At 40.6% G+C, this 24,486-nt stretch overlaps 1 protein-coding gene across 1 annotated transcript in view; it reads left to right on the forward strand.

The window, feature by feature from the left end:
- LOC144791181 (cytochrome P450 2J4-like) overlaps positions 1 to 24,486 on the forward strand; it is a 174,663-nt gene that overhangs the window by 120,384 nt on the left and 29,793 nt on the right. The window contains exon 8 of the mRNA XM_078665826.1: positions 6,782 to 6,923. Coding sequence (XP_078521952.1) covers positions 6,782 to 6,923 — 142 coding nt within the window. The remainder of the gene's footprint in view (positions 1 to 6,781; positions 6,924 to 24,486) is intronic.

The raw sequence follows: 24,486 nt of genomic DNA on the forward strand, positions 1-24,486 counted from the left end.
CACACCTCCCATCCCTACAATTGCAGAAAAACCCTTAAAGTAAACACTTAAAGTGAAGGTACAAATAATAGTTAAATAAATAACTTGAACTGAGAAACCAAGGATGTACAAATGACAGCAGGATACTCAAGACAGAACATAATCCCTCAAACACCTGAGATATCACTTCCAATTGTGACAGCAGGTTAGAGAAAGTGTATTAGCAGACCGATTGATTTCCTCAGAATCTGCTGCCCAGTCCCTTTGCACTGCCCCATCCAAAGACCAGTCTGCCAAACCCTCCCTGGAGTTGGAAGATCCATAGAAACCCAACCACTTTGTAGAGTTGGATGGACAAGCACCCTCCTCCTCACTTTCAGCTTTTACCCTTGCAGAGCGGCTCTTACTCCGCCATTTGTAATTTTCCACCAAAATGGTATTGCTAGAGATCTTAACAATCTGTTTGCTGTGCTAAACCTTTGAGGAACTTCTCCTGAGGCTTGGAGGTGAAAATATACCTCTTAGAGCTTTTCAGGTCATCATATCTGTGCTTTCCTCAGTCTTGAGTTTACTTTACTCTTTGGTACACACCACTCACACAAGAAATCCCATCACACACACACACTTGTCTTCACTAGAATCCAATTCTTGGCAATATATTAGAAGAGTCCCTATTCCTCATTAACACAAAAGGGAATACATCTGTGGTGGAATGATTGATGAGTGTTGTGGTGGCTCCATAACCTGTCACCAGACCATTTGTGAGACACTCAAACAAGGCAACAACGCCAATGGAATGTTTTCTTTAAATACACTATTCACAGTCTCCACCATTCCATTCCATTGAGGGTTATACAAGGCTACAGAATGATGCTTGAAGTCAAAAGAAGACAAAAAGGGCTCCATGGAGTGAGATTTAATTTGTATTCCACTGTCTGTCACCAAATATTTCAGAGACCTTCACTCTGGAATAAATCTTTCAAGACGCTAATGGCAATACCAGTGTTGTGTCTGCTCATGAACTTACATTCTACCAACTTGGTATGATAATTAACTATTACTAGAGCATACTTCATGTCTTCTTCCAATTTATACATTTGAGGAGAGGAGTTGGCCTAACAGCTGGGGCAATCGACCTCGAATATGGGGAACCGGGTTCCAGTCTCGACAATGACACCGAACATCCTATGATTCTGGGCAAATCACTTAATCTCCCCGTGCCTAACAAAAATGAATGTGTCCTCATGTAACACAGCTGGTGCTATGTAAAGCGCTCTGATGCCTGATACCTTCGGGTCAAGTTTGACCTTATAAAACTCAATAAAATAAATAATAATAATTCCCAACTTCTCCCAAGGCAATTTCAAGGTAGTCAACCACTGGAGACAACGGGGTATTATAGGTGTGTAATGAATTATCAGACACTATCTGCACACCCGTCTATAAACACCTTCGTTTTCCAATCTATCCTAAGCCACCAATAGTCAGTACGAAACCTTTTATTTGTTCCTGTAAAACCAACATGCCCAATATGTGCAAACTTTATTAGTCATATTCTTAACTAAGCTTGACGAATCAGTACATTCATTCTCAGGACCAACCCTCCTTCACTTTTGGAACAGGGATTTAGATCACTCTCCAAATACATCTCCCTGGGCCAAACTTGTGCAATGAACTTCTTCAATAATGTTTGACAGTTGTCCTTAGCAGGACAACTTTCCCTTTCTTCTCAAGAGATAATATCCTTGAATAGCAAAAGTCTATCAATTAACTCTACTATACTACACATTCCATATCTTCAATCACATTATCATCTGAAACTGTTTCTAATAGACACCTTGACAAGAAATACGCTCTAAAATTCTTTCCTAAGGCAATGTGTCTAACAGAGAAATAGTTTTTTACATTTTAGAAAGAATCCTGAATGGTCTCAGATCTGCTTGGCAAACATTCTAAAGAGTGTGATCCATGGCTAAAGTGAGCTCTCCTCCACACAAACATGTTGAAAAATTATTTGGGACCTAAACACAAGCCAGAGTCTCTCTCTCTTCTAATGATACTGTAGTTTGGTTCAACCTTTGACAAATATCTGGAAGTGAAAGCTATAGTTTTTGTTTTACTATTCACCATCTGACTTTGAACTTCCTCCACACCAATTGCACTTGCATCTATATCAAAGATATGTCAACCTTATAAGCATGTAATGCAGGACTCTTCCTTAATCATTGCAGGTTTTTAAAAGTATAATGTTCGTCCTTCCCCAAGAATTTCTATCACTACTTCGCAATAATTTCCTTGAAGGTGCTCTTTGTAATATTAAATACTCCACAAAACATGAATAATATTTTCAGAGGCCTTGTAAAGATCTTGGCTGGTCTTTGTCTTTAGTGTCTGAGCTATCTATCATAGTCTCTACCAAATCTGTTTTTGGTCTGATACCTTCAGCTGAAATGCGATGCCCTGATTATTCCTCATCCTGTAACAAAAATTGACATTTTTTCTTCTTAAAGTGTAATAGCATGATCTTGTAAAGTATCTAATACTGTGCACCACTTACAAAAGGCTCTGCTCACTATCAGTACAAATGAGGATGTTATTGTTTTAGGCCAACACGTTGATTCCTCCTAAGATTTAATATATATGTTTGAGGGTAACTGAGGCTGCTAAGGCCAGACCAAACAACAAACAAAAGGAATGTACCTGATTCACATGAGGTACTGAATGCTGTTATTCAGAAAGATTCCTCAATGAGTTGAGCCTGGTGGTAGGCAACGCTCGGATCTCAAGGGCAAACACTTTTGCTTCACCTAGTTTAGCTAACATTTCCTGGATCTTAGAAAAGGGGAAACAGTCTACTAGGATTTTACTATTTAGAGACCTCAGATCCACACACAAATCCTTACATCACCGTTTTCTTCTTTGCCACAACAATAGGAGAGATCCAGTGAGAGGATTGAACTGGCGCTATCACTTTTCACTGCACAGGTTATGCAGATGTTCTTTTATTTGACTCTGAATACTCAGCAAAATGTTCAGCAACCTATGACTAACAGGAATAGCTCTTGGTTTGAGAACAATTGTATGTACATAACCATTCACTTTTCAAGTTTACCATGAAATATTGATTTATAGGTGTCAAAAACGAGCTTCAAAAATAAAGTTTGAGAGGCCATTGTGTCAACATGTGAGATTGAGCAAGCCATACTAGGTCTCAAAACAATACCAACCACCCCTTGGTCCCTCCATAGTGGTATGAAGTGACCTCTCCTTGCTACACACATCATGGTGTGTATAACTCTATCCTTATAACTACAACATTCTTTAAAATAACCCACTGAATCAATTTCAAACCCTCCAAATTCTGCAGTACGAATGCCAGGGGCAATAAGCGTATGTGTTTCCATTCCTACTCATTCAACTTGTCAGTCACTTAAGAATCTACAGGGACATCAATTGTCACATCACCAATTGTTATATTGCAAACTTGATCCAGCTTCTTGTCCAACTGTCCTACAAAGTTGGCCATCCTGATAAATAACACTATTTTGCCACTCTCTGTACATATATAATAAGACCTTTCTGTGGTGTCCCATTACTCATTACCAAATACAATCCTCTGCATGTTTTACATGCTCGACAAAAATATAAATCGTCTTGAATTTCATGCAAGTCTTGCCTACTACGTGACAATGATTTGTGACCACAACATGTAGCAAGTTACCCGCGCACAAGCACCAGTCATTACACATTTCCTGCTTTCATAATTTGAATTTCAAAATGCTTAGCTTTGAACATAAGGGCATTCACAGTTCTGCTTCTTTCACTTTTGAACTTCCTTGGATGTTATTATGGAACAGTTCCTCTTGCAATTTCCAATATCTGTTCCAAACTTAGATTCCTGCAGCACAGTAGGCTTTCTTGTGTTCTTCAATTAAAACAGCTAACTACAGTCTAATCCCTTAAGTAATTATCCAGTATTCTGTTGTTGTAAAGAGAGAAAAACAAGGATTCTCAGCTCTGCTAAGAATCCATCAATAGACTCATGTTGAACTTACTATTGTGTTTCAAATCTGTCTCTCCACTATTATACTAGTATTATCCTTGAAGTGTTATTTAAATGTGTTCACTGCATCCTCAAACTTACCCCAAAACATTTGGGCCGGGGGAACTAGCACAGTTACATGATCAAACATTCTTTGACCCTCTGTTCTAAAACAGCTAGTTATAAAGCATATATTTTTTCCCTAAAGGATCAAATGTAGTGCCATCAATTGCAACCATATTCCTGCCAAAGGTCTTGTACCATTGTTTCTACATTAATGTCTGCACGTCTAGTTCTGCTAAGAAAGTGGCTGAAAGATTTTCATTGTGCTTTATGGAATCCTTAGTATGAGAGGTAGTTTATTTATTAGTGGTGACTCTGTACAATACTTTAAACAAGTTTAGATGGATGGTAATGCGTTATCACAAAATAAATGCTTCATACCACCTTTGTAAACATTAAGTCTGTGTGTAAGATCTGGCTACTGAAGGAGTGCTGTTGGAAAAAGAAATTAAGTAGAGGTCCATCCATCAGGCACCAACTAGCTTTGTCTACAACAAAGTTGCTGTAGGAGAATCAGCAAATACACTTCTTACTCTTAGCTTTGAACAGAGTCAGAAGATGGCGGCGATCCCGAAGAAGAGCCCAACCAAACCAGCCAATTATGTGCCCACTGTGTTTCTTTAACCAGCCGCTGTTCGTGCAAGTAACAGCGGTGGGGCGGTGTAAGGGGGGATTCCGAGGGACGATGCAGACGGAAAATTAAATAAATAATTAATTTTCCATCTACATCATCCCTCGGAATCCCCCCGTAAAACGGCCCCACTGCCCCACCACTGTTACCTGCTCGGACCACGGCAGTCTTTCACTTACTTTAGCAACAGCTAGTAGTAGAGCTGGCGAAGTACGAGCTAGCACAGCCACAGTTCATGACCCATGAGTCTGTCAGGGCTGAACACAGAAGCCAAAGCAGCATAGGGAAAGACGCGGTTATGCTTCCATACATGCTGAATGCTTCATAGGGGAGTTGAATATTGTTCAAAACTGCACTCTCAGTGGGGAATGTGATTTAAATCCATCTCTGGCTGTCAAAATCATGTGAGGGGAGTGCGCACACAATACTTGAAGGCCCAGGCAATCCTTCAAGCACAACATATACATGGATTTGGTTGGACCTCAGCGTAATAACAGTAGGGAAAGGCTGATAAACAAATGGCAGCTCACATTTAACCACAAATGAAGGAATATTAAACTGTTTTTGATACTGCGTAAAGTGTCAAGTAGGTGCTGCTCTTCTGAATCATCCAACCCTTGATTCCAAAATTAGTTTAGGTTGGGAGAAAACAAATCTAGGTAGGCTGCTAAAGATAGTGTTATTGATAAATAAATAGAAGAACAGCACACAAAGTCCCTTCGGCTACTGCTCATGGCTCCACCAGGCAACTGAAATTGAGTTTGGAATACTCACCAAGAGATGCACATAAAATATTCTACTCTGGAAAGGACTCTAAGGAAATCTACCATGAGATAGCCCATATCAGTAGGGTTTAGGGTCTCATGGTCATGCACAGTAGCATTGAGGGGTGGCGAGTGAACCCAAACCTACATGGTTTATCTGTGTTGCAGGGGAGGAAGCAGAGTCCATAGCACAGATGAGAAGAAATGCTTCCATACTTGACGTAGATCTAGAACTGCGATTCAGCAGCTGTGGCATTTTCTGCTGAATTTTATATGTACTACACGTACCACAAAATCCACTATTTGCTGCATAATTTGCAGCTTTTTACCCAATTTTTTTTTTCCGAACTTATATGTTTAAAATTTACAAAAAAAGAATGCCATGCATGGTGTCCAGTAGTGTCAGACCCTTTCATGCATAATTTTGGATTGCAACACTTGATTACTTATCCACCATCTACTTCATTATTTGCAGCTTTTTGAAGAAAACCTTTCTAGCTTAATCCCATCAAAGCATATGAAAAAGAGTGCAGTTCATGGTGCTAAGTAGTGGAAGACCATTGTCAAAGGTTAACTGTTCCCCTTTCAGGTGACTGCGTCTATTTGGGTATAAAAATTGGTACTAATGAGATGTAACATTTTCAGTGTTAGTGAGTGTCAAAATTGAAAAATTGAAAAATAATACTTCCAAAAATGTGCATATTATGATGCATAATTTAGAATTTCATGCTTGACTCTACTGCATAATTATGCTCTTCCATTGCCTCATAATTCTAGTTGCACTGTGACATACCAGTGTTGTTACATCTTAGTGCTCTCAAAGTTTCATTATGACGAAAGCTTCGAGGTATCAATTAGAGAGGTAGTTACATGTACATCAAATTGTTTAAGTTCCTAGAGTTGCACATTCAATGCACTGACTTTTAATCTTTTTACTATTTCCCAGATGTACACTAATGACCACTGACGGGTCTGGGTTTTAGTAAAGGAAGTTATTACTCAACAGTGTTGCTCATATTACCAAATACGTCTATGGAAGGTAGTGGACTACTACTACCCTGCTTCCACCTTAGGTCATGTAGGTGGACCTGATAGTTAATGGAACCTTATTGATAAGTTGTTGATACAGTTGTGGCCTGTCAGGAAGTGGCAGAGTAGATATGCAAGAAAAGAGATCATGGTGGTTTCAAATGGTTACATGAAGAACAAATCTGTTTGCTAAGACATCTTGTATGAAAAAAATAATGGACTATATTTTAATGATCATCGTTAAGATACTTGGTCTGGTTTTATTTCTTGCAGGGTACCATTATTATACCTAATCTACCTTCTGCTATGTGTGATCCTGAATTCTGGAAGACACCCCATCAATTCAATCCAGAAAATTTCCTGGATAAAGAGGGACACTTTGTGACCACTAAAGCCTTCTTACCATTTTCTGTAGGTATGTAATCCCAAAACAAAAACACCCAGTTCAAAATCCTCCTATAGGCAGCTCCTACTGATTCCTGTTATCTTCTGTTCCATAAATCAGTGATCTGTAATTATTTTTAGAGTAAGCAATTGTGCCTGTGTAGATATTATTAAGGTGTATTTTGCATAAAGGAATGTGTATGTTGTATTTGCTAAAAACCTGTGGCACAAATTGACAGATTAGTACAAAATTTGGAACTTGCTTGGTATGTCTAACTCAGTTTCTAACCTCATATTGTGAGCAGATTGGCCTACAGGGTGAAGTAAAAGTAGCTTTTTCTATCATAAATTACATAGAAATGTTTGCTCTACTTCACTGAATTGCACAACACGTGACAGAATATTTTTGTGCTATGGTGTAACTCCATTTAGTAGTTCTGGAGATATTTTTGCTACTAAAAGGTGCCTGAAGGGAAATCAAGTGTTACTTTTATGTATATCTTGGCCGTTAATCTATAGATTATGCACAGTTCCTATTCAAGGAGAAACAGAGGATATAAAGGTAAACTAATGTGTCTAGTCCAAAAACCTTATTGACCTCTTCAAAATGTGCTGATCCAGAGAAGATTCACACAGAGATTCAGATATTCTGGAGATCTGGAGATCCTATTGCCTCCCATGACTGAAAATTCTAAGAGTTTAACGTTAATGTTAATATATTTTACCTTCCTGCACAAAAACAATCCCTAAAGGCAATTTTCTCTTTTTATGAGTGCTGTCAGTAGAGTCAACAGATTATATTACAACCTTAAGGTACTTAGACAAATAAAAATGGATATGTGACAACTTTTTGTCTAATAACGCGAGGGTGCCAGAGACGTTTTGCGAGGTCAGAGAGGTGTTTTACCACTTTGAAGAGCATCTAAAGACAGTTTTAAGCTATGTTCCCTGTAGGCTGCGCACACAGCCTTTCTACTTCGAGTGCTCAGACTCTCTCAGGAAGTGCCCTCATCGCTCCCAGACTTAATAGAGATTGAAGGGAGGTGTGAAAACTCCCCTTTTTTCTTTTCATCACAGATGCCCCAGTAGGCCAGTTGTGAGCAGTTTTTGAGGTGGGCCGCAGGTTGTGTGTAATAAACCATATGATTGTGCTTCACACAGCAAAGAGAGGGTGAGTATGTAGAATTACTGCCAGAGCTGCTGACTTTGGTACTGGGAAAACAGCTTTCAGTGTGATGGTCAGGTAAAATGGTCCAGTACTTTTTGGTCCAGTTTGCTACATAAAATTGCAACAAAAAAACTCCTTTAATAAATCCTTCAGCACACAGTCCGATGTACTAAGGTCAGGGCAAGTAGAATTATGCTGCATGAGTGCGCAAAATTATTCGGTAAGATTGACTAAATTATGTGGCAACAAAAGACAAATTACGCTGCATAATGTATTACATTTTTTGTTTGTATTACTTCATTGTTTTGTTATTTTTACACATGATAAAACTGTCTATTCACAGGTTTTGCCTAATTCCTATCTGTTTAACAACCAAATGCAGAAATATTCAACTAACATTTTCTATTTTGTGATAGTATTAATATATTATTCACACATGCTAATACTGTCTGGGCAAATGTTGCACCTCATTAGTACCGATGTAACACCCAAATACAACAATTAGCAATGGAAAGGCGACTGGTTAAACTTTGCGAAAGGTCTTCCACTTAGTACCTTTTGATACATTCAAGCTAGAAACAATTTATTGGGTTTAAAATCTGAAGATTATGCAGTAGCTGATGAATTATGTGGCACATGTGGCAAATCCATAGTTATGCAGAAAGGGCCACAGCAGTGCATAATTCCAGAGGCCCTGACCTTAGTACAAGGGTGTGAGGGGTTCTATCAAGCATAGGATTTGTACTGGAAGGGGACCCTTTGAGTGCCAAAAATATAATTTACAACTTGTCTCACTGTGTGTATGCAGCACAGTGCAACACACATACAAAGTTTGAAAAATATTGAGACTTTTAAAATTTGCTCTAATTGTTATGCTTTACTCAGAGAGCGGTATTTTTTGGGCTGTCTAACCACTGGCAATCACTCAGGTTAGCATTCCAAACCATTGTTCTTTTGGCTACCAGACCAACTCAGTTTGGACCCAGCCATATGTAAATCAGTCTTGACTCTGCTCCAACAGGAACAGTCAGGCCCAAACTGCCAGGCCATTTTCTTCCAGAACACAAGCAGCCAAAGACTGCCCTGATTTTGCTAAGAATTTTGTGAAGTGTCTCCCTGGGTTTAGCTCTGTGTGGTCTTTTCCTCTGAGAGGGTTGGGGAAGAGTCATTCAAACAGAGAATAAAACCGGTCACAGGCATGCACTGGTAAAACTCAAAACAGAGGCTACAGCGGAGCAGAGGCCAAACATGCATTCAGTGGGTTGTGCAGGACCTTGTCATACAGTAGAAAAGAGGACACAGAGACAGGGTGAAAACTAATGGATGAGGTGAAAAGGCAGCAGAAATGGAGACAAACAGAAGGGTGGGATTAAACAGAGGTGGATAGAATGAGGTTGGAGGGAGGAGGTCAACTGTGGAGGCAAGATATTAAGGAGAAAAATAATTGGGGGTGAGTTTGCGATGTGAAGTAAAGAGAATAAAGGAAGAGGAGAGGCAACGTTGGAAAATGAACAAGGAGATAGTAACGTCAGAATGGAAAGATGGGAGAGTAGAGAAAAGGAGAAAAGAAAAGTATGGGGATTGGAAAGAAAGAAAAGTTAATAGATAGGAAAGGAGAAAAAGAATAGAAAGAAGGAGAGGAAAGAAGATAAGGGAGTGCGAATGAAAAGGATGATGTGAGTGAAGAGAGAAAAGGAGGCACATATTGAGAGGATGAGCAATGGAAGTGAGACAGAGAAAGGAACACATGAATAAGCAAGATATGGAAGGAAAAGAAGGAAAGGGGCGTTAAATGTAGAAAGGAAAGAGAAAGGATGAAAAGGACAATAAAACAACCAAAAAAAGGTAGGTAGACCAAGGTGTGACAAACAAGGTTGGAGACAAGTAGAGAAATGAGTAAGCCTGGGTGGTGAACTTCGCTCCGCTTGCGGAATTAGCGGAATTTTCCGTACTCCGTGATATACGGAGCTCACAGATTTTCGAAAAACTCTGCTCCATATAGCGGAGTGTAATTTGTTTTCCTCGCTCGCGTTCTTCAAAGTCAAGTTGGCAAGCGCGAGCGAGCAAAATCTAACTTCCGGCAAAATGTTTACTTGTTTGTGATATTCAACATCAAGTTGGCGAGCGTGAGCGTGGAAAATAATCCTCCTGACGAGATTTCTCAACGCCGGGGGGGTCAGAGTTCTCATTGCGAGTGATTGCGTTGCTCGTGACCGCACATATTGACTGAGTAAAAATCTACTCGAGCGGGAGAAACGAAAATAGCCGTTCGCTGTGATTTTCAGTGCTGGCTCCTTGACCGTACTGTGCAATCATTGTGAATGGCACCATACACAGCGTATGGTGCAGTTCACAATGATTGCACAGTACGGTCAAGGAGCCAGCACTGAAAATCACAGCGAACTGCATTTTTCTATTGCACTCTACCATGAGCTTCACCCAGGGTTAGATATCAGGTGGGTGAGAGAGAAGCATATACAAGAAATAGATTTTATAGAGTAGGATTAGAATGAGAGCGAACAGGGAGATTAGAAGGAGTCTGTGGGAGAGAGAATTTTAGGACATAGATTGAATAGAGGAGACAGGATGAGGGAGAAGAGGAGCAGAGTAGAAATAAAAAAAAGAAAAGTGGGGAGGGTAAAGAGGAGCAAAGAAAAAAAAATATTAAAACAAAGGAGGAAGGAGATAGGGACAAACATGAGAGATTGAATGGCAGTGGATAGGGATAAGAAAAGGTGCAAGGAGGAGATAAGTGCGACATGGAGAAATCAATTAAAGAGAAACTGTATTAGGGTGCAAGATGCTATGGCATCCATGGCCAGGTGTGTGAGGCCGCCACTACGCCCCATTAATGGGTGTCTTTTAATACCAACCCAGAGGTAAGGGGAGCATTTTTTCTCGTTTGCTTTAGGGTGCATGGCACCCTTCCTAAGCAGCTAATTTTGGTAGCTTGCATACCATATTGTTTTTGAGAATTCGCGATTTTGTCAAAATAGAATAGTGGTTGTGCTGTCTATGACTTCACATTGACAAACAAACCTTGAAGTAATATTTTAAACCACACAGTCTACTGTCATATGCCTTTTCCTGTCTTGATAGAGCTTGCATCGTAGGAGTATGCATAATTACTGCCATGTATCTATATGCCTGCATAAATTCACTGTTTGGCCCCATGGTAGAATGCTACCTTTTATTTACTCAGCTGGTGCTCGCAATCTTATGCATCTGTTTCTGTCTAATGATTGTCGCAGTAAACATGTTTTATACTAGAATGACGCTGGTTCAATAAATGCTTATTGGAAACGTCCCCATCGTTTATTCTGTGTATCTCTCTCGGATTATGTGAGCACTAGTGACGGCCCAAAAAGTGGTGTACTGTTTCCACGATCCCTGAGGGGTCAGGGTTGTCTTGTTTGATAGTTTCCAGAAACTATTCACTCCTTGGTAAGGATGGGGGGCTTCTAGTGGCACTGTAAGCTAGCTGATCTACAAGTGAACATATCCTTTAGGGGTGTCTTGATTCAGTCTGAAGACCAAACCCATAGTTTATGTTGTCTAAACGCTCAGATCCTATAAATATGTATAGGAAGTGCATGACATGGCGCCCAACGTGGGTTTGTTTCCTATTTAATGGTCAAATCTGAGGAGTTCAGTTGTGCTTTCTCAGAGACTCTACTCACATTTAACCAGAGACGTCTGGAGTGGGAAGAGAATAATCCACCACAGCTGAGTATGCATATCCTATTTATTGGATGTAGTTTTGTTCAAGCTTGAAGGATTTCCTCATATTGTGCAAAATGTTATCTATTTTCCGTAAAAACTCCCTCCTGTGATGCCTAACCATGGCTATGCTGGCACGCGTGGCACTGGCACGGAGGAGGCGGAGAAGGTAGGTGCTCTTAACATTCTGGAAAATTGCAGATATGCACTTACTAAGAAATTATTAGATTATGGAGTTCCATCATTGGGTGGGATAGTTACCTTCATGATTGAGGCTCACGAGGCATTCAGGAAAGAGGTATTCCATTCTTGGATTAAATTCATGCATGCAGATGCACACACACATTTGTTTCATATGTACATTCCAGATGAGACACCTGACAAATACAATCGATACGAGGAAATAGAGGTCCCGTTAATTTACCAAGAACATATAAATTGGTTTAAAGGCACCCTCCCTCATACCACAGAGAAAGTGAGACTCAGTCTGCTAAGCAGAGACCGAGCAAGTTGACTTGTCCTAGCAGCTTACAAACTGCATCCAGGAATTGATATATTACCAGCAGCAGACTTATGTCCACTTTACAAAGAACTAATAAAACTATACAGAAATCCTGTGAAGGATAACTCAAAACAAGCATCAGATTCTTCTAAAACGAAATGGCATAACATACAATCAAAAAATAATAAGCAGAATGCATCAACATCAAGGGGGGTCTCCCCAACAGGATCTCTCTGGTAGACAATACAACCTTAGGAACCATGATAACATAATAAAGCCTGACAGGTATCAGGATACTGATAGACATTCCTCTCGTTGCCTTCAGGGTTCATCCAAAAACTCGGGAAGGACGGTCAGAATTCAGAGCAGAAGAGCGAGTAAAGCCAAGGGTGACACATTGCACTTCAGACTACATTGTCAAACAAGAAGATAAACCCAAATCTTAACCTCAGTTTAAAAAGAAGAAAGTAGCTGGCCTTAAAATTAGAAATGCCCAGGATACTGAGGACTCGATTATTGAACGGGGAATGGGCTCTGACTATGCTAGACAGCGTAGCAGAAGTAACAATAGCTAGCGAGAACCTGATGGAATTTCTGGTGACAGCAGTGTTGAATGAACATTTCAAATTGGAAACACCTGATACAAGGGTAAGTGTCCCACATTGGTTATACGAAAAAATGCTCCAAATGGAGGGGGACATACTCAGGAAAGTGAAAGGTGTCTTTTGGGAGAACCTAACATATGGATACAATATCCTGTTGGCTGAAAAAGATTGCCCACCTGAGTTTAAGAACTTCCCTAAAGGGGACGACATAATATTACCAGCTAATTCGACCTCATTCCAGGGTCACAAAAAGATATATATGTGCAGGAGTGGGCAGTAGCACTGGCTCCCGCATTACACATCAACGATGTAGGGAGGGATGCTGAGTCACCTCACCATGAAATCCCAGTTAAAACTACTCCTAGAACAGAGGTAGTACCCAATAAAACATGACACAAAGAAACAAGTCAGGGAGATAGCAGATCAACTTGAATACCAAGGTCTGATTGGAAATTGCACCTCTTCAATGAATGATCCTTTGTTTCTCGTAATGAAACACAATATTTCATACTCTCTAGTTTTAGACTACAGGCATTTGAACACATGCACAAAAACATTTGCCGTACAGAATGCATACAGTGCTGCATTAATGTATAACATTGCACAGAAGAAATACAAAACAACACTCAATATCTCAAATGGATTCTTTTGCCAAAATATAGTGCATGCATCTGGTGCTTGGAGCCCTTGCACAGGGTGGGTTTCACGACGTACTCTGTACCAGCTTTTAGATCCAAGGGCAACAAAGGCCGCCCTTCTGGTGGCCTTCTTATCTGGGTCAGTATCTCACTGGGGCTCACCATAAAACATATAAATACCCAATCCCCAGATCTTATGAGACTTACTATACAGTGTCCGGGGGGCAGGATCTTAGAAGTGTTCAATCTGTATCTCAGGGGGGCTAGGGGGGGGAATTCCTCCTCCCTAGCTTCAACCGGAGTCGAAGAGGAGCTTAGCGGTTGTAACATTGACTCCCTCATTGTCCTGGCAAGGGATTTTAATTGCTGTTTTGAACCTCTGGCCAGCGAAGACATTTTGGACACCTGGGAGGACGATGCTAAGAGAGGCATCCCTTTGCTTGTACTTGACCCCATCAAAAAATGGACCCAGAATGCCATTGACATTAATTCTCTCTGTTTAGAATATGCCCTCGGAGCCACAAATGGCCGTTCTAAATCAGATACCAGGGGTGCGCACACCTTTAATAGGGTGGGCTACACCTCGAGAATAGATTACATACTGTTAAACCATAACCTCTGGGAGTACTTTCAAGACATGGACGTCCAACAAACATCGGACAGCGACCATAACCCGCTGGTCCTTTCACTTGCCCTCCCGTGGGAGTCAGGGGATCTAGTATTGCCCTGGTCTAATTGGAAATCGTCCCACGAAGTTGTCCCATCTAATTGTGGGAGGCGTTTAAAATGGGCTAAGGTCGCCTCGGACGAAACGAGAATGGCCCAAGTAGGGACCATAATGAGGGATGCTAAGCGTCTCTTGGGGGCATTGGATTCCGACAATGCCGTTCTCACGACATTTACGGAGACCATTGCATCACTTAGTAATTTGTTCTTGGTTCCTCAGGGTGGGGCCAGGACAAAGCGGAGAGCTGTGATCAGGGGTAGAGACCAATGGTACTCCCCCGCCTGTCGCATAGCTAAAAGCGAACTTATCCGGGCGGTTGGCAAGAAAGACCCCGCTCTGATTTCATTCGCTAGGAAAAACTATAAAAAAAGCCCAAGCAGTGGCAAAGGATACCCATGAAACAAACTTCTGGAGAGATCTAATGGACGCTTGCTCCAGCAAGGATTCAAGGGGCTTCTGGGCCTTGCTTAGAGGTAGGGACAGGCCGGTCGACTCACTGCTGACATGTAACATCACAGGGGAGGCCTGGTTGGCTCATTTTTCCAAACTCTATTCTAACCCACCAGGGGCTTTGGGCCAGATTAGAGGCCCCAGTTAAAGAGTGCCGGACATTAGCCCACATCTAGTCCCCATTTTCACATCTAAGGAGGTTGAGGTAGCGATCAAGTGCATTGTGCCCAACAAGGCGGCAGGCCCAGATGGCGTTCCTGGTGACTTGCTCCGGATTAATATGGAGGCGTGGAGCTTATTTATTGCCAAACTCCTGAATGAGGCCATGAAGGGCGGAGGCTTCCCAGATTCATGGAGGGGTGCGGAAGTCGTCCCTATTTTTAAAAAAGGGTGTAGGGAAGACCCTGCTAACTACCGACCTATAAGTCTGCTTGATTCCACCCAGAAGGTAGCAGGGAAGGTAGTTTTAGGGAGGATTTTGCAGTGGGCTGAGGAAATGCAGGTCTTGTCTGACTTTCAGGCCGGTTTCAGAACAGGAACTGGCACGATTGAGCAGTCATTTCATTTCCTAATGCTCTATTGGAAAGTGGTTAAACTGGGCAAAGGCAGTCTGTACCTCGCTTTTATAGATCTGCGGACTGCCTTTGACCTAGTCCCACGCAGCCAATTGTGGGCTGTCCTCGAGGGTTTGGGCATGCCCCCGTATCTGTTGGCATTGATCATTAAATTCCATGAAAGCAATTTTGCCCAAGTCAGATGGGGTGCGCAGGGTCAAAAAACACCTTGTATCTCTGTAGACAGGGGTGTCCGCCAGGGGTGTGTGCTAGCCCCCACTCTGTTTTCATTATATCTAAACGGAGTGGTGGAGCATCTTCTCCAACTACCAGCAGACGCACCCTCCCTGGCGGGCAGGAAGATACCAACTCTCCTGTTTGCAGATGATACCCTGCTGATCTCGAAATCCCCGATGGGCCTCCAAATGCTGTTATCAGGGTTCCAGGGCTTTTGCGATGCCAGGGGTTTGGCTATTAACATCAGCAAAACCAAATTCCTGGTGCTGAATCCCCCGAGGAAGACAGTGCACCCCCCATCCCTTGACTCAGTTCCATTAGAAAGGGTAAGGGAATTCGATTATTTAGGCATCCGACTTTGTGACTCTATGAGCTGGAAGGCGCATCACCAAAAAATTATCCTGACTCATAGGAGGGTTACGGGCGCTTTATTAAAAGAACATCGCGCCTCTCCCCTTAAACCTATTGGGGTGATATTAGATATTTATAGGGCAAATGCTGTGAGTGCGGCGCTGTACGGGGCAGAGTTGTGGGGCACCCAGAAATTTGACACTCTGTCCCATCTTGAGAACAAATTTCACAAAGACCTAATGAGGCTCCCTCATAGCTCGCCCACCCTTCCTCTCCTACTTGACACAGGCACACGATCCATAGCTGAGCAGGCTAAGCTACGCCCCCTTCTTTTATGGGCCCGTATCTGGAATGTCCCTGAACTCGCAAGCTACGCGGATGCACTACGCGAACTCCTCTCAACCCCAGGTTGGTGTAAGATCGGTTGGCTCTCAGAAGTTAAGCGCCTCCTCTGCGAACTGGGTCTGGGAGACGCATGGGCCAATAGATCTTCACCACCTAAACAGTTGTTAAAGAAAATATTTTGGGCGTGGGTGGAAATTGAGAGAGTGAGTCACGCTAATCTATGTAGATCTGCTGCTGAGTTTTTGGTTATTAAAGACCTCCCTTTTAGAGAACCCTACCTGGATGTGATCTCCAACCCAACAGATAGGGCATTGTATTTTAAATTTAGGGTTGGAGTTCTGCCTCTTGGCACATGGACAGCAAATTGGAAACCACCCTGGCAAACTATAGCAACCTGCCCTTTCTGTACTAATAGGGTCGAATCCATTTCCCATCTAATGTTTGAGTGTCCAGCGTATGCTACTCCTCGCCGCAGATGGTTGAAACCGCTCTGTTTGAGGCTGGGCACTCGTCACACTTGGAGGCCTTACAGATGCTAAGATCAGACCCTCACCCCTTGTTTGCTTGTGGCTTGGCCAAATTCTTGGGATGGGCTTGGAGGATAAGATCTGCGAGGAAAAAGATCCTCCAGTAAGGTTACCTATCCAGATTCCACTGGCCCCAGCTATCCATTGCTGTGTCCCTTTTCTACCTTTAAGGATGATTTATTATGTGTGTATAAATGTATTTTACATGGCTGATTCCCACAATTGTTGTTCATTTTTACTGTCTTTTACTGATCTGTCTGTTTTGATGGTCAAATTGCACAACTGTTTTTATTTTTACATTTGTTCTTACATTGTAATGCTTTTATGAAATGATAAATATTTCGAAATAAAGCTATACAACAACAACAAGTGCATGCAAGCAGAGATTTGACAGCATTTTCCACCTAGACTCTTAATGACGAAAAAATTGTAGACTTCCCCAAGGGTATAGGAATAGTCCTGAGTTGATCTCAGCAAGAGTATCAGAGTTACTTCAAAATCGTGATGAGGAGGCATTGTACTATATAGATGATGTATATCTGATGGAAAATGATTTATTGGATCAGTTGCGCTGGGTGAACAACAGAAGTCTGTGGTTCGAAACTGAGTGCTACAAATGTAACTTTAAAAAAATCAAAAATTGCCCACCTCAATGTCCTATTTTTGGGATATGAGTTAGCAAGTGACGGGGAAATGCCCGGCAACTAATTTGGTGTCTAACAATTTCCTAAAAATAAGATCTACTTTTTAGAAATTGAAGTTGGATTTCTTCCATTTTGTGTTTCTTTCTTAATCAGCTGAATTCGGTATTCTAAATGATTTACACTTGTTTCTTTGGTGAAGCCTGACTACTCGAAGCCACAGCTACCCAGGGTTGAGCTAAGGTTCTACAAGCAAGCCTGACTAGACCCAAGACAGGTTTGTGATCTTAATACAAGGCAAGGGCACGCCACAACATATTTATAATAAACCCCATTCCTTGCAGTTGGGAGTTACCACTGTGGAGATTGTCAGCAGCATCCCTGCTAAATGAAATACATTCACAGTACATGAAAGAGAAAATATAAATGTATTTTAAACACAATACAAATGCGGCCAGTATGAGGGGCATGGAAATGGATGGAATGAATGAAGTAATACACTACATGCATTAATGGCAAGCACATCCATGAGGTAAAGATAAATAGAAATTTTGTCAGCAAAAAAAGAATTGGATGTGAAAAAGAAACAATAAAAAGATAGAGAGGGACCCCTTAAGGCTGTCAAGGGAAATGAGGTACTTTAAACCAACAAAAACAAAATTCCCTTGACCCAGTAAATTAAGAAAATTCAAGTCCAGTGTTTAACCATATATTAACATATTGAATATTATATCTAAACATTAAAGTGACACTTTATTATAAAAAAATCATTTGTCCTTCACAATCCATTATTCAAAAGATAAAACCGCATAAAGCTTTACAATTATTACACAATAAAAAAGTAATTATTCCTCATAAAAAACATACAATACATATAAATCACAGGGAGGTTGATGACTAACAAATTACAATTATGTCCAGCATAAAGGAGACCAACACAAAATGTAAGACACAATCCTTGTCAGATACACATGCACATCAAATAGGACTCCAAAGCGCTACAGTTATTACATTGCTTCCATCAGTATTTAACCCTGTATGTGTCTGTCCTTTGATTGTGCTCCTAATGGTGTCGACGAGTTTCAATGGTTTCATATATATATTCCCATCTTTATCAAGACACAATATTATTGTCTCTGTATGTGATCAATTGCTGTATATCCTCTCCCCTCGTTTATCTGTAAAATCAAGGCATACCACTGGCTTTGGTCCAATATTTGAACCAACGAGACTTCCAGCCATGCGCAGATGCCGCACATTTATTTGCTCAAAAACCGCTATGGGCCTTGTTTAAACCCTCTGCTCAAATTGCATATCAGTACGTTGGTTAAAAATCTGGCGAGTATTTCTTGGCACTCAGTTGCTCCACTTACAGTCCCTCTTGATTATCTTACAATCCGCACTACTCTACGTTTGTGGGTTTCATAAGTTCTGATGTCGCTCTACTGGTCGACTTTAAGTTCCCTTTTGATATTAGTGGAGCTAAGTTTAGCGGTATCCCCTCCAATATTGGCGTGTGAATTCGGTATTCTCAATGATTTAGACCTGTTCCTTTGGTGAAGCCTGACTGCTCGAAGCCACAGCTACCCAGGGTTGAGCTAAGGTTCTGCCAGCAAGCCTGACTAGACCCAAGACAGGTTTGTGATCTTAATACAAGGCAAGGGCAAGCCACAACATATTTATAATAAACCCCATTCCTTGCAGTTGGGAGATTCCACTGTGAAGATTGTCAGCAGCATCCCGGTTAAATGTAATACATTCACAGTACATGAAAGAGAAAATAGAAATGTATTTTAAACACATTACAAATGCGGCCAGTATGAGGGGCATGGAATTTGATGGAATGAATGAAGTAATACACTGCATGAATAAATGGCAAGCACATCCATGAGGAAAAAATAGATAGAAATTTCTGCAGCAAAAAAAAGAATTGTATATGAAAAAGAAATACCAGTAGAGACAAAAGAAAAGTACATGACACGAATAAAACCATCCTGGAAAAAATGAGAGACAGAGGCAACTGCTACAAGGCATACAATCCCAACAGTTACTACACAGAGAGGGAGACAGAGCGGGTATACTGTTAGTCTGTCAGTTAAGAGGGGGACAGGGCAACAACAATTACAGCAATAAGTAATTTGCATGGCACAATAGTGAACACACATCAGTATAAATGAGGCCTTCCTTTCATTTTATAAACAACTATACACACACACACCCTTGTCAGGACACAGATGTAACATAACCAATATTGCACACATGAGGATTGCAATGATTGATGCAAGAGCAGAAAAGACAACTAGACTACAGGAAATAAAAACTTACATAAAATAACTAAACTCTGCCAAGACTCCGGGGTGGTGGATATCCTCCCAGAAGACTGATATACTGGACACACGTGGGTATCTTGGTGGAAAGACTGTCAATGTATTAGGCTGTATTAGTAGTACCTTTGAAACTTGGGATCGATCCATATGACTGTATGTCTTAAAGACCACTGTCTATGCATTCACAAGATACTGGTTAAGGTCCATGTGTTGTGGCTAAATGGAATGATCCAGAGCCTTGATCAAATGGACCAGAATGGCTTCATACCAGGGGGAGAACAGCACTGAACAGCACATGCTTGACTAGTGTAATATGAAAGCCAGAAAGCAATGAGCAAGAATTATCAATAGTGTTGTTGGACACTTTACTTTACTTTAGCTTTATTTCAATTACAAACTATGGCAACCAGGATGAATGCTGGCACTATAATGCTCCAATAAGACAGCAAAACACAAAAACATTAAGCAAACATAAATGTAAAGTGCATACTGGAAATTAAAAACATATTACCATTAATAGGATAAAAACAGAACAAAAGGCCGGGGGCACACAGTACACAACATAAATCAGTTACAACATTAAAGATTGCTTAAGCTGTAAACTATGTTTAAGCAAGGTGACCACACCAAGGCAAACCTTGGGGTTTGAGAGGGTCTGTAAATACGGAAGGGCCGGGATGTGTCAGGGACATGAGGTAGCTCTCAACAGGGGGAACAAAAACATCGTAGCAAAACTGTATAGAACCTGCAAAACAAGGTGAAATGGGAAAGAGATTGCAGAGAATGTTCATCGAAGGGACAGATTAGGATTTGCTCAGGTTGAGATGGCACATTGGAAAAGAAAGTTGGCACCTGATCAGTCCCAACCTGAACCTGGCGAGGAGGGCCCAGTCCCTTCTTCTTGGTACCATGGCCAAGAAAGGTTCCATGCTGAGGGTGGTTTGTATCAACACATACTCTCTGTTTGCAGGTTTCTGCAATTCACAGGCTTCCCTTTCCTTGGGTAGGTGTTCCCTAAAAGCTTCTTGGAGCCATTTGTTGTCCTTCACCATAAATTGACAAGTCAAAGTAATTATGTCAAGTGTTGCATGTGTCATTGACATGTCTGAGCCATGGGATATGAAATCCCATAGCACAGCCAAAGCAATCTAAAATAATGTTCTATTCAGCGAGGCCTCCTGATTGCGCCAGATGGAACACTATAGCATAAGAGGTGCCATTTTAATGGCATCCTCCACAAATGGCAGACCCAGGTTCTTACGGATGGTTCCGTGACAGAAGATTGAGTACACAAATATTACAACACAGAAATATTGTGTCAAAAATATTGTTCAAATAAATATCATTTTTCTTTACTTATATATTTACATAAAAACACAGTTTAAAATAAGATAGTACAACTTAAATATTTTATAACATAACAATAATATAATGTATATTACATAAAACTAAGTAACATTCAACAAGAAAAATAAATATATACTTATGTAGACATAAACATATATGTGTGTATGTTTATATATTCATATTGTCGTGTAGTTCCCAGGAATTCCCAGGACCTGCACGCTTTGGATGACTAAACTGAGGGCTTGGTGTCCAAACCTCTTCCTGACACCCCCACAGGATGTGTCAGCCGTTAGGCCAGATAGCTCTACAGTGCCACTACCACCCCTCTGTATCCTACAGTGGTGTAGGAAGTTTCTGGCAACCACTGAACATGACAACCCTGATTCCTCAGGGATTGTGGAAAACAGTACAGTACTTTTAACTTAATCAATTGTGCTTACTTATTCTCAGGAACTACACAGGATGGCGATTAGGATGTTTCAAGAAGAATTTATTGGTCTAGCGTCAGACTTGTGTAAAACATATTTGCTGGGACAATCTGGAAATAGAACCATACGAAAGAAATCGCAAGTACTAATATGGTAAATAGTATATACATTTCTACCTTACTGCAAAAAAGATGAACATATACAGTTCAGATAACATTTTAGCATTAGCATAATCCCATAATGTGCCCTAAGTAACTTGCCTAAGTGTACCTAACCTAGATATGTATGTGTAGCAGGTATATGTGTGTACATATATGTATGTATCTATCGACAAGAATCCCCTAGGGAAGACCCAACCCCCTCACCTGATGGTTGAGAATAAAGGACTTCTTCAAGGATGACACCCCGCAAGGGATGTCAGATCGCTGCGTGTTGAAGATTCAGCATGAAGGACCCCATGTCAGCTTGGAAGGAATTCTCCTCTAATTTGCAGGGGGGAATAAAGGTCTTATATAATAGAGTGGTCACTATGGGTATTTTCTAGAATCGATATGTTTTGAAAACAGTCATAAATGTTTTTCCAAACATATGCGATCATGCACAGCTGGCTGTTGGCCAAGGATGAAAAAACAGTGGTGACCCTTATACAGGATTATGCAGTGCCTGAGGGCATGTTTACGTACAAGCGGTACAGGAATTAGGATAGAATACTAAGACCTAATGTCGAAGAGATAGGAGCAAGCTACTTGGTAAAAGGTCACCTGTTTCAGAACCGTTATTGTTGTGTGGCTGGGACAATGTATGTAAAAAGGGGTATGCAAGACAGGACTAGCCTAAAGGACATGACAATATCCATACCAGATAAATATTGTAAAATATATATATATTTTACATTATATTAAGTATTATTTGTGTTTTTTTAACTAATATAAAAAGCATGTAGACAGTGATGTCACTGACCATGTCATGAGTGATGTAATATGTGACGTCATCATCAGTGCATTGTGGGTGCGTGAGTTATAGTTAGCTCAACTAACTATAACAGACAAATTTCTCTGGTTTTATATGAGTCAAATGTTCAACTAACTATAACGTCCCTGAAACCTATGTTTTTTCAGTGAATTTCTAAGGTTTTTTAGATGCTAATTCCTAACTATAACGTCTGTAAGATTTTCAGTGAATATATATATATATCCACTGAAAACACCATAGGTTTCACACTCGTTCTAGTTAGGAATTAGCATTTAGAAAACCTTTCACATTCACTGAAAAAACCATAGGTTTCACACCAGTTATAGTTAGCTGAACATTTTACTCATACAAAACCATTGAAATTCCCACGTTATAGTTAGTTGGACTCACTATAACTGGCGCGCCCGCAATCCACTGCTGATGATGTCACATATTACATCATTCATGACATGGTCAGTGACATCACTGATGACATCACTGATGACATCACTGATGACATCACTGATGACATCATCCAGTGTATGTGTGTTTCTGAAAAGTAAAAATATGTTTTATGTATTGAAGAATGAGTGGATGTATGAGTGTCTGGATGAAGGATTTAGTAGGCGCGTGACTGACTGTATGAGTGAGTGATTAAATGTGTCTTACTAAATGCATTGGTTAGTGACTAAACTGTCTGAATGTGTGCATCATTATGTCTGTTGTTGTGTGAGCTGCTGCATGTGTTGATCAGTAGCTATATGAGTGGCTATATGGGTTATTGATTGGTTATCCAAGTATTTGTATGTGAGGGTGAGTGTGTGTGTGGGTGGCTGGGAGGTGTGTGACTCTGTGCATATATGTGTGAGCAGTTGATTCACTTGGTATATGGGTTCAACAGTGCATGTGGAAAGAGCTGTATGGGTGGTTGACTGTGTGCATGGGTGTGTTGGTGAGTGAATAGCTATCTCAGTGCTCCATGTCCAAGTAAGTACATATGTAAAACACAGTGCATGTGAGAGTTGGCATATATAAATGACTATACATGAGAGCCTGTGATTGTGTAAGTGACTGTATGGATAAATGTGTACTTGTATCAGTGATTGTAAAGGAGAGTAAGTATGTGTTAGTATATGTTTGAATAAGTAAGGTTTAGTGGGCCCGATTCACAGACCTAACTTAAGACAAAATCTTAAACTTACTACTTTTGGTATTCACAGAAGTTAGGATTTTGTCTTAAGACAGACTTAAGACAGACTTAAGACAGGATTTTGTCTTAAGTCTGTCTTAAGTCTGTCTTAAGACAAACTTAAGACAAAATACTACCTTCTGTGAATACCAAAAGTAGTAAGTTTAGGATTTTGACTTAAGTTAGTTCTGTGAATCAGGCCCAGTGTGTATAACTGTGTAGTTAAGGAAATGGGAGTGTGATTGATTCTTTGCATAACTGACATAGGTGTATGAGTGGGTATGATAGTGTTCTATTGATGAGTGACTGTATGTATGAGTGAGTGTATGGGTGAATGAGTGGATGTGTGTGTAGACCTAGAAATCAGTGAGTGCGTATGTAGTTACTGGTATTGGTGTGTCAATAATTTCAGGAATGGTAGTTTGTATTTAACACTGGGTGTATCAAAGGTTAGATTAGAGTGTGAGGAGGTGCATCGTATTATCACATGGATGATGTCATCAGTGATGTCTTTTGAGATGTCATCAGTGATGTCATCAGTGATGTCATTTGAGATGTCATCAGTGATGTCATCAGTGATGTCACTGACCATGTCATGAATGATGTAATATGTGACATCATCAGCAGTGGATTGCGTGCGCGCGAGTTATAGTGAGTCCAACTAACTATAACGTGGGAATTTCAGTGGTTTTGTATGAGTAAAATGTTCAGCTAACTATAACTGGTGTGAAACCTATGGTTTTTTCAGTGAATTTGAAAGGTTTTTTAAATGCTAATTCCTAACTATAACGAGTGTGAAACCTCTGTTTTTTTCAGTGAATTTCAAAGGTTTTTTTAAATGCTAATTCCTAACTATAATGATTGTGAAACCTATGTTTTTTTTTGAA

The sequence above is a fragment of the Lissotriton helveticus genome, chromosome 11 (genome assembly GCF_964261635.1).
Source record: "Lissotriton helveticus chromosome 11, aLisHel1.1, whole genome shotgun sequence".
In the NCBI taxonomy this organism is placed as follows: Eukaryota; Metazoa; Chordata; class Amphibia; order Caudata; family Salamandridae; genus Lissotriton; species Lissotriton helveticus.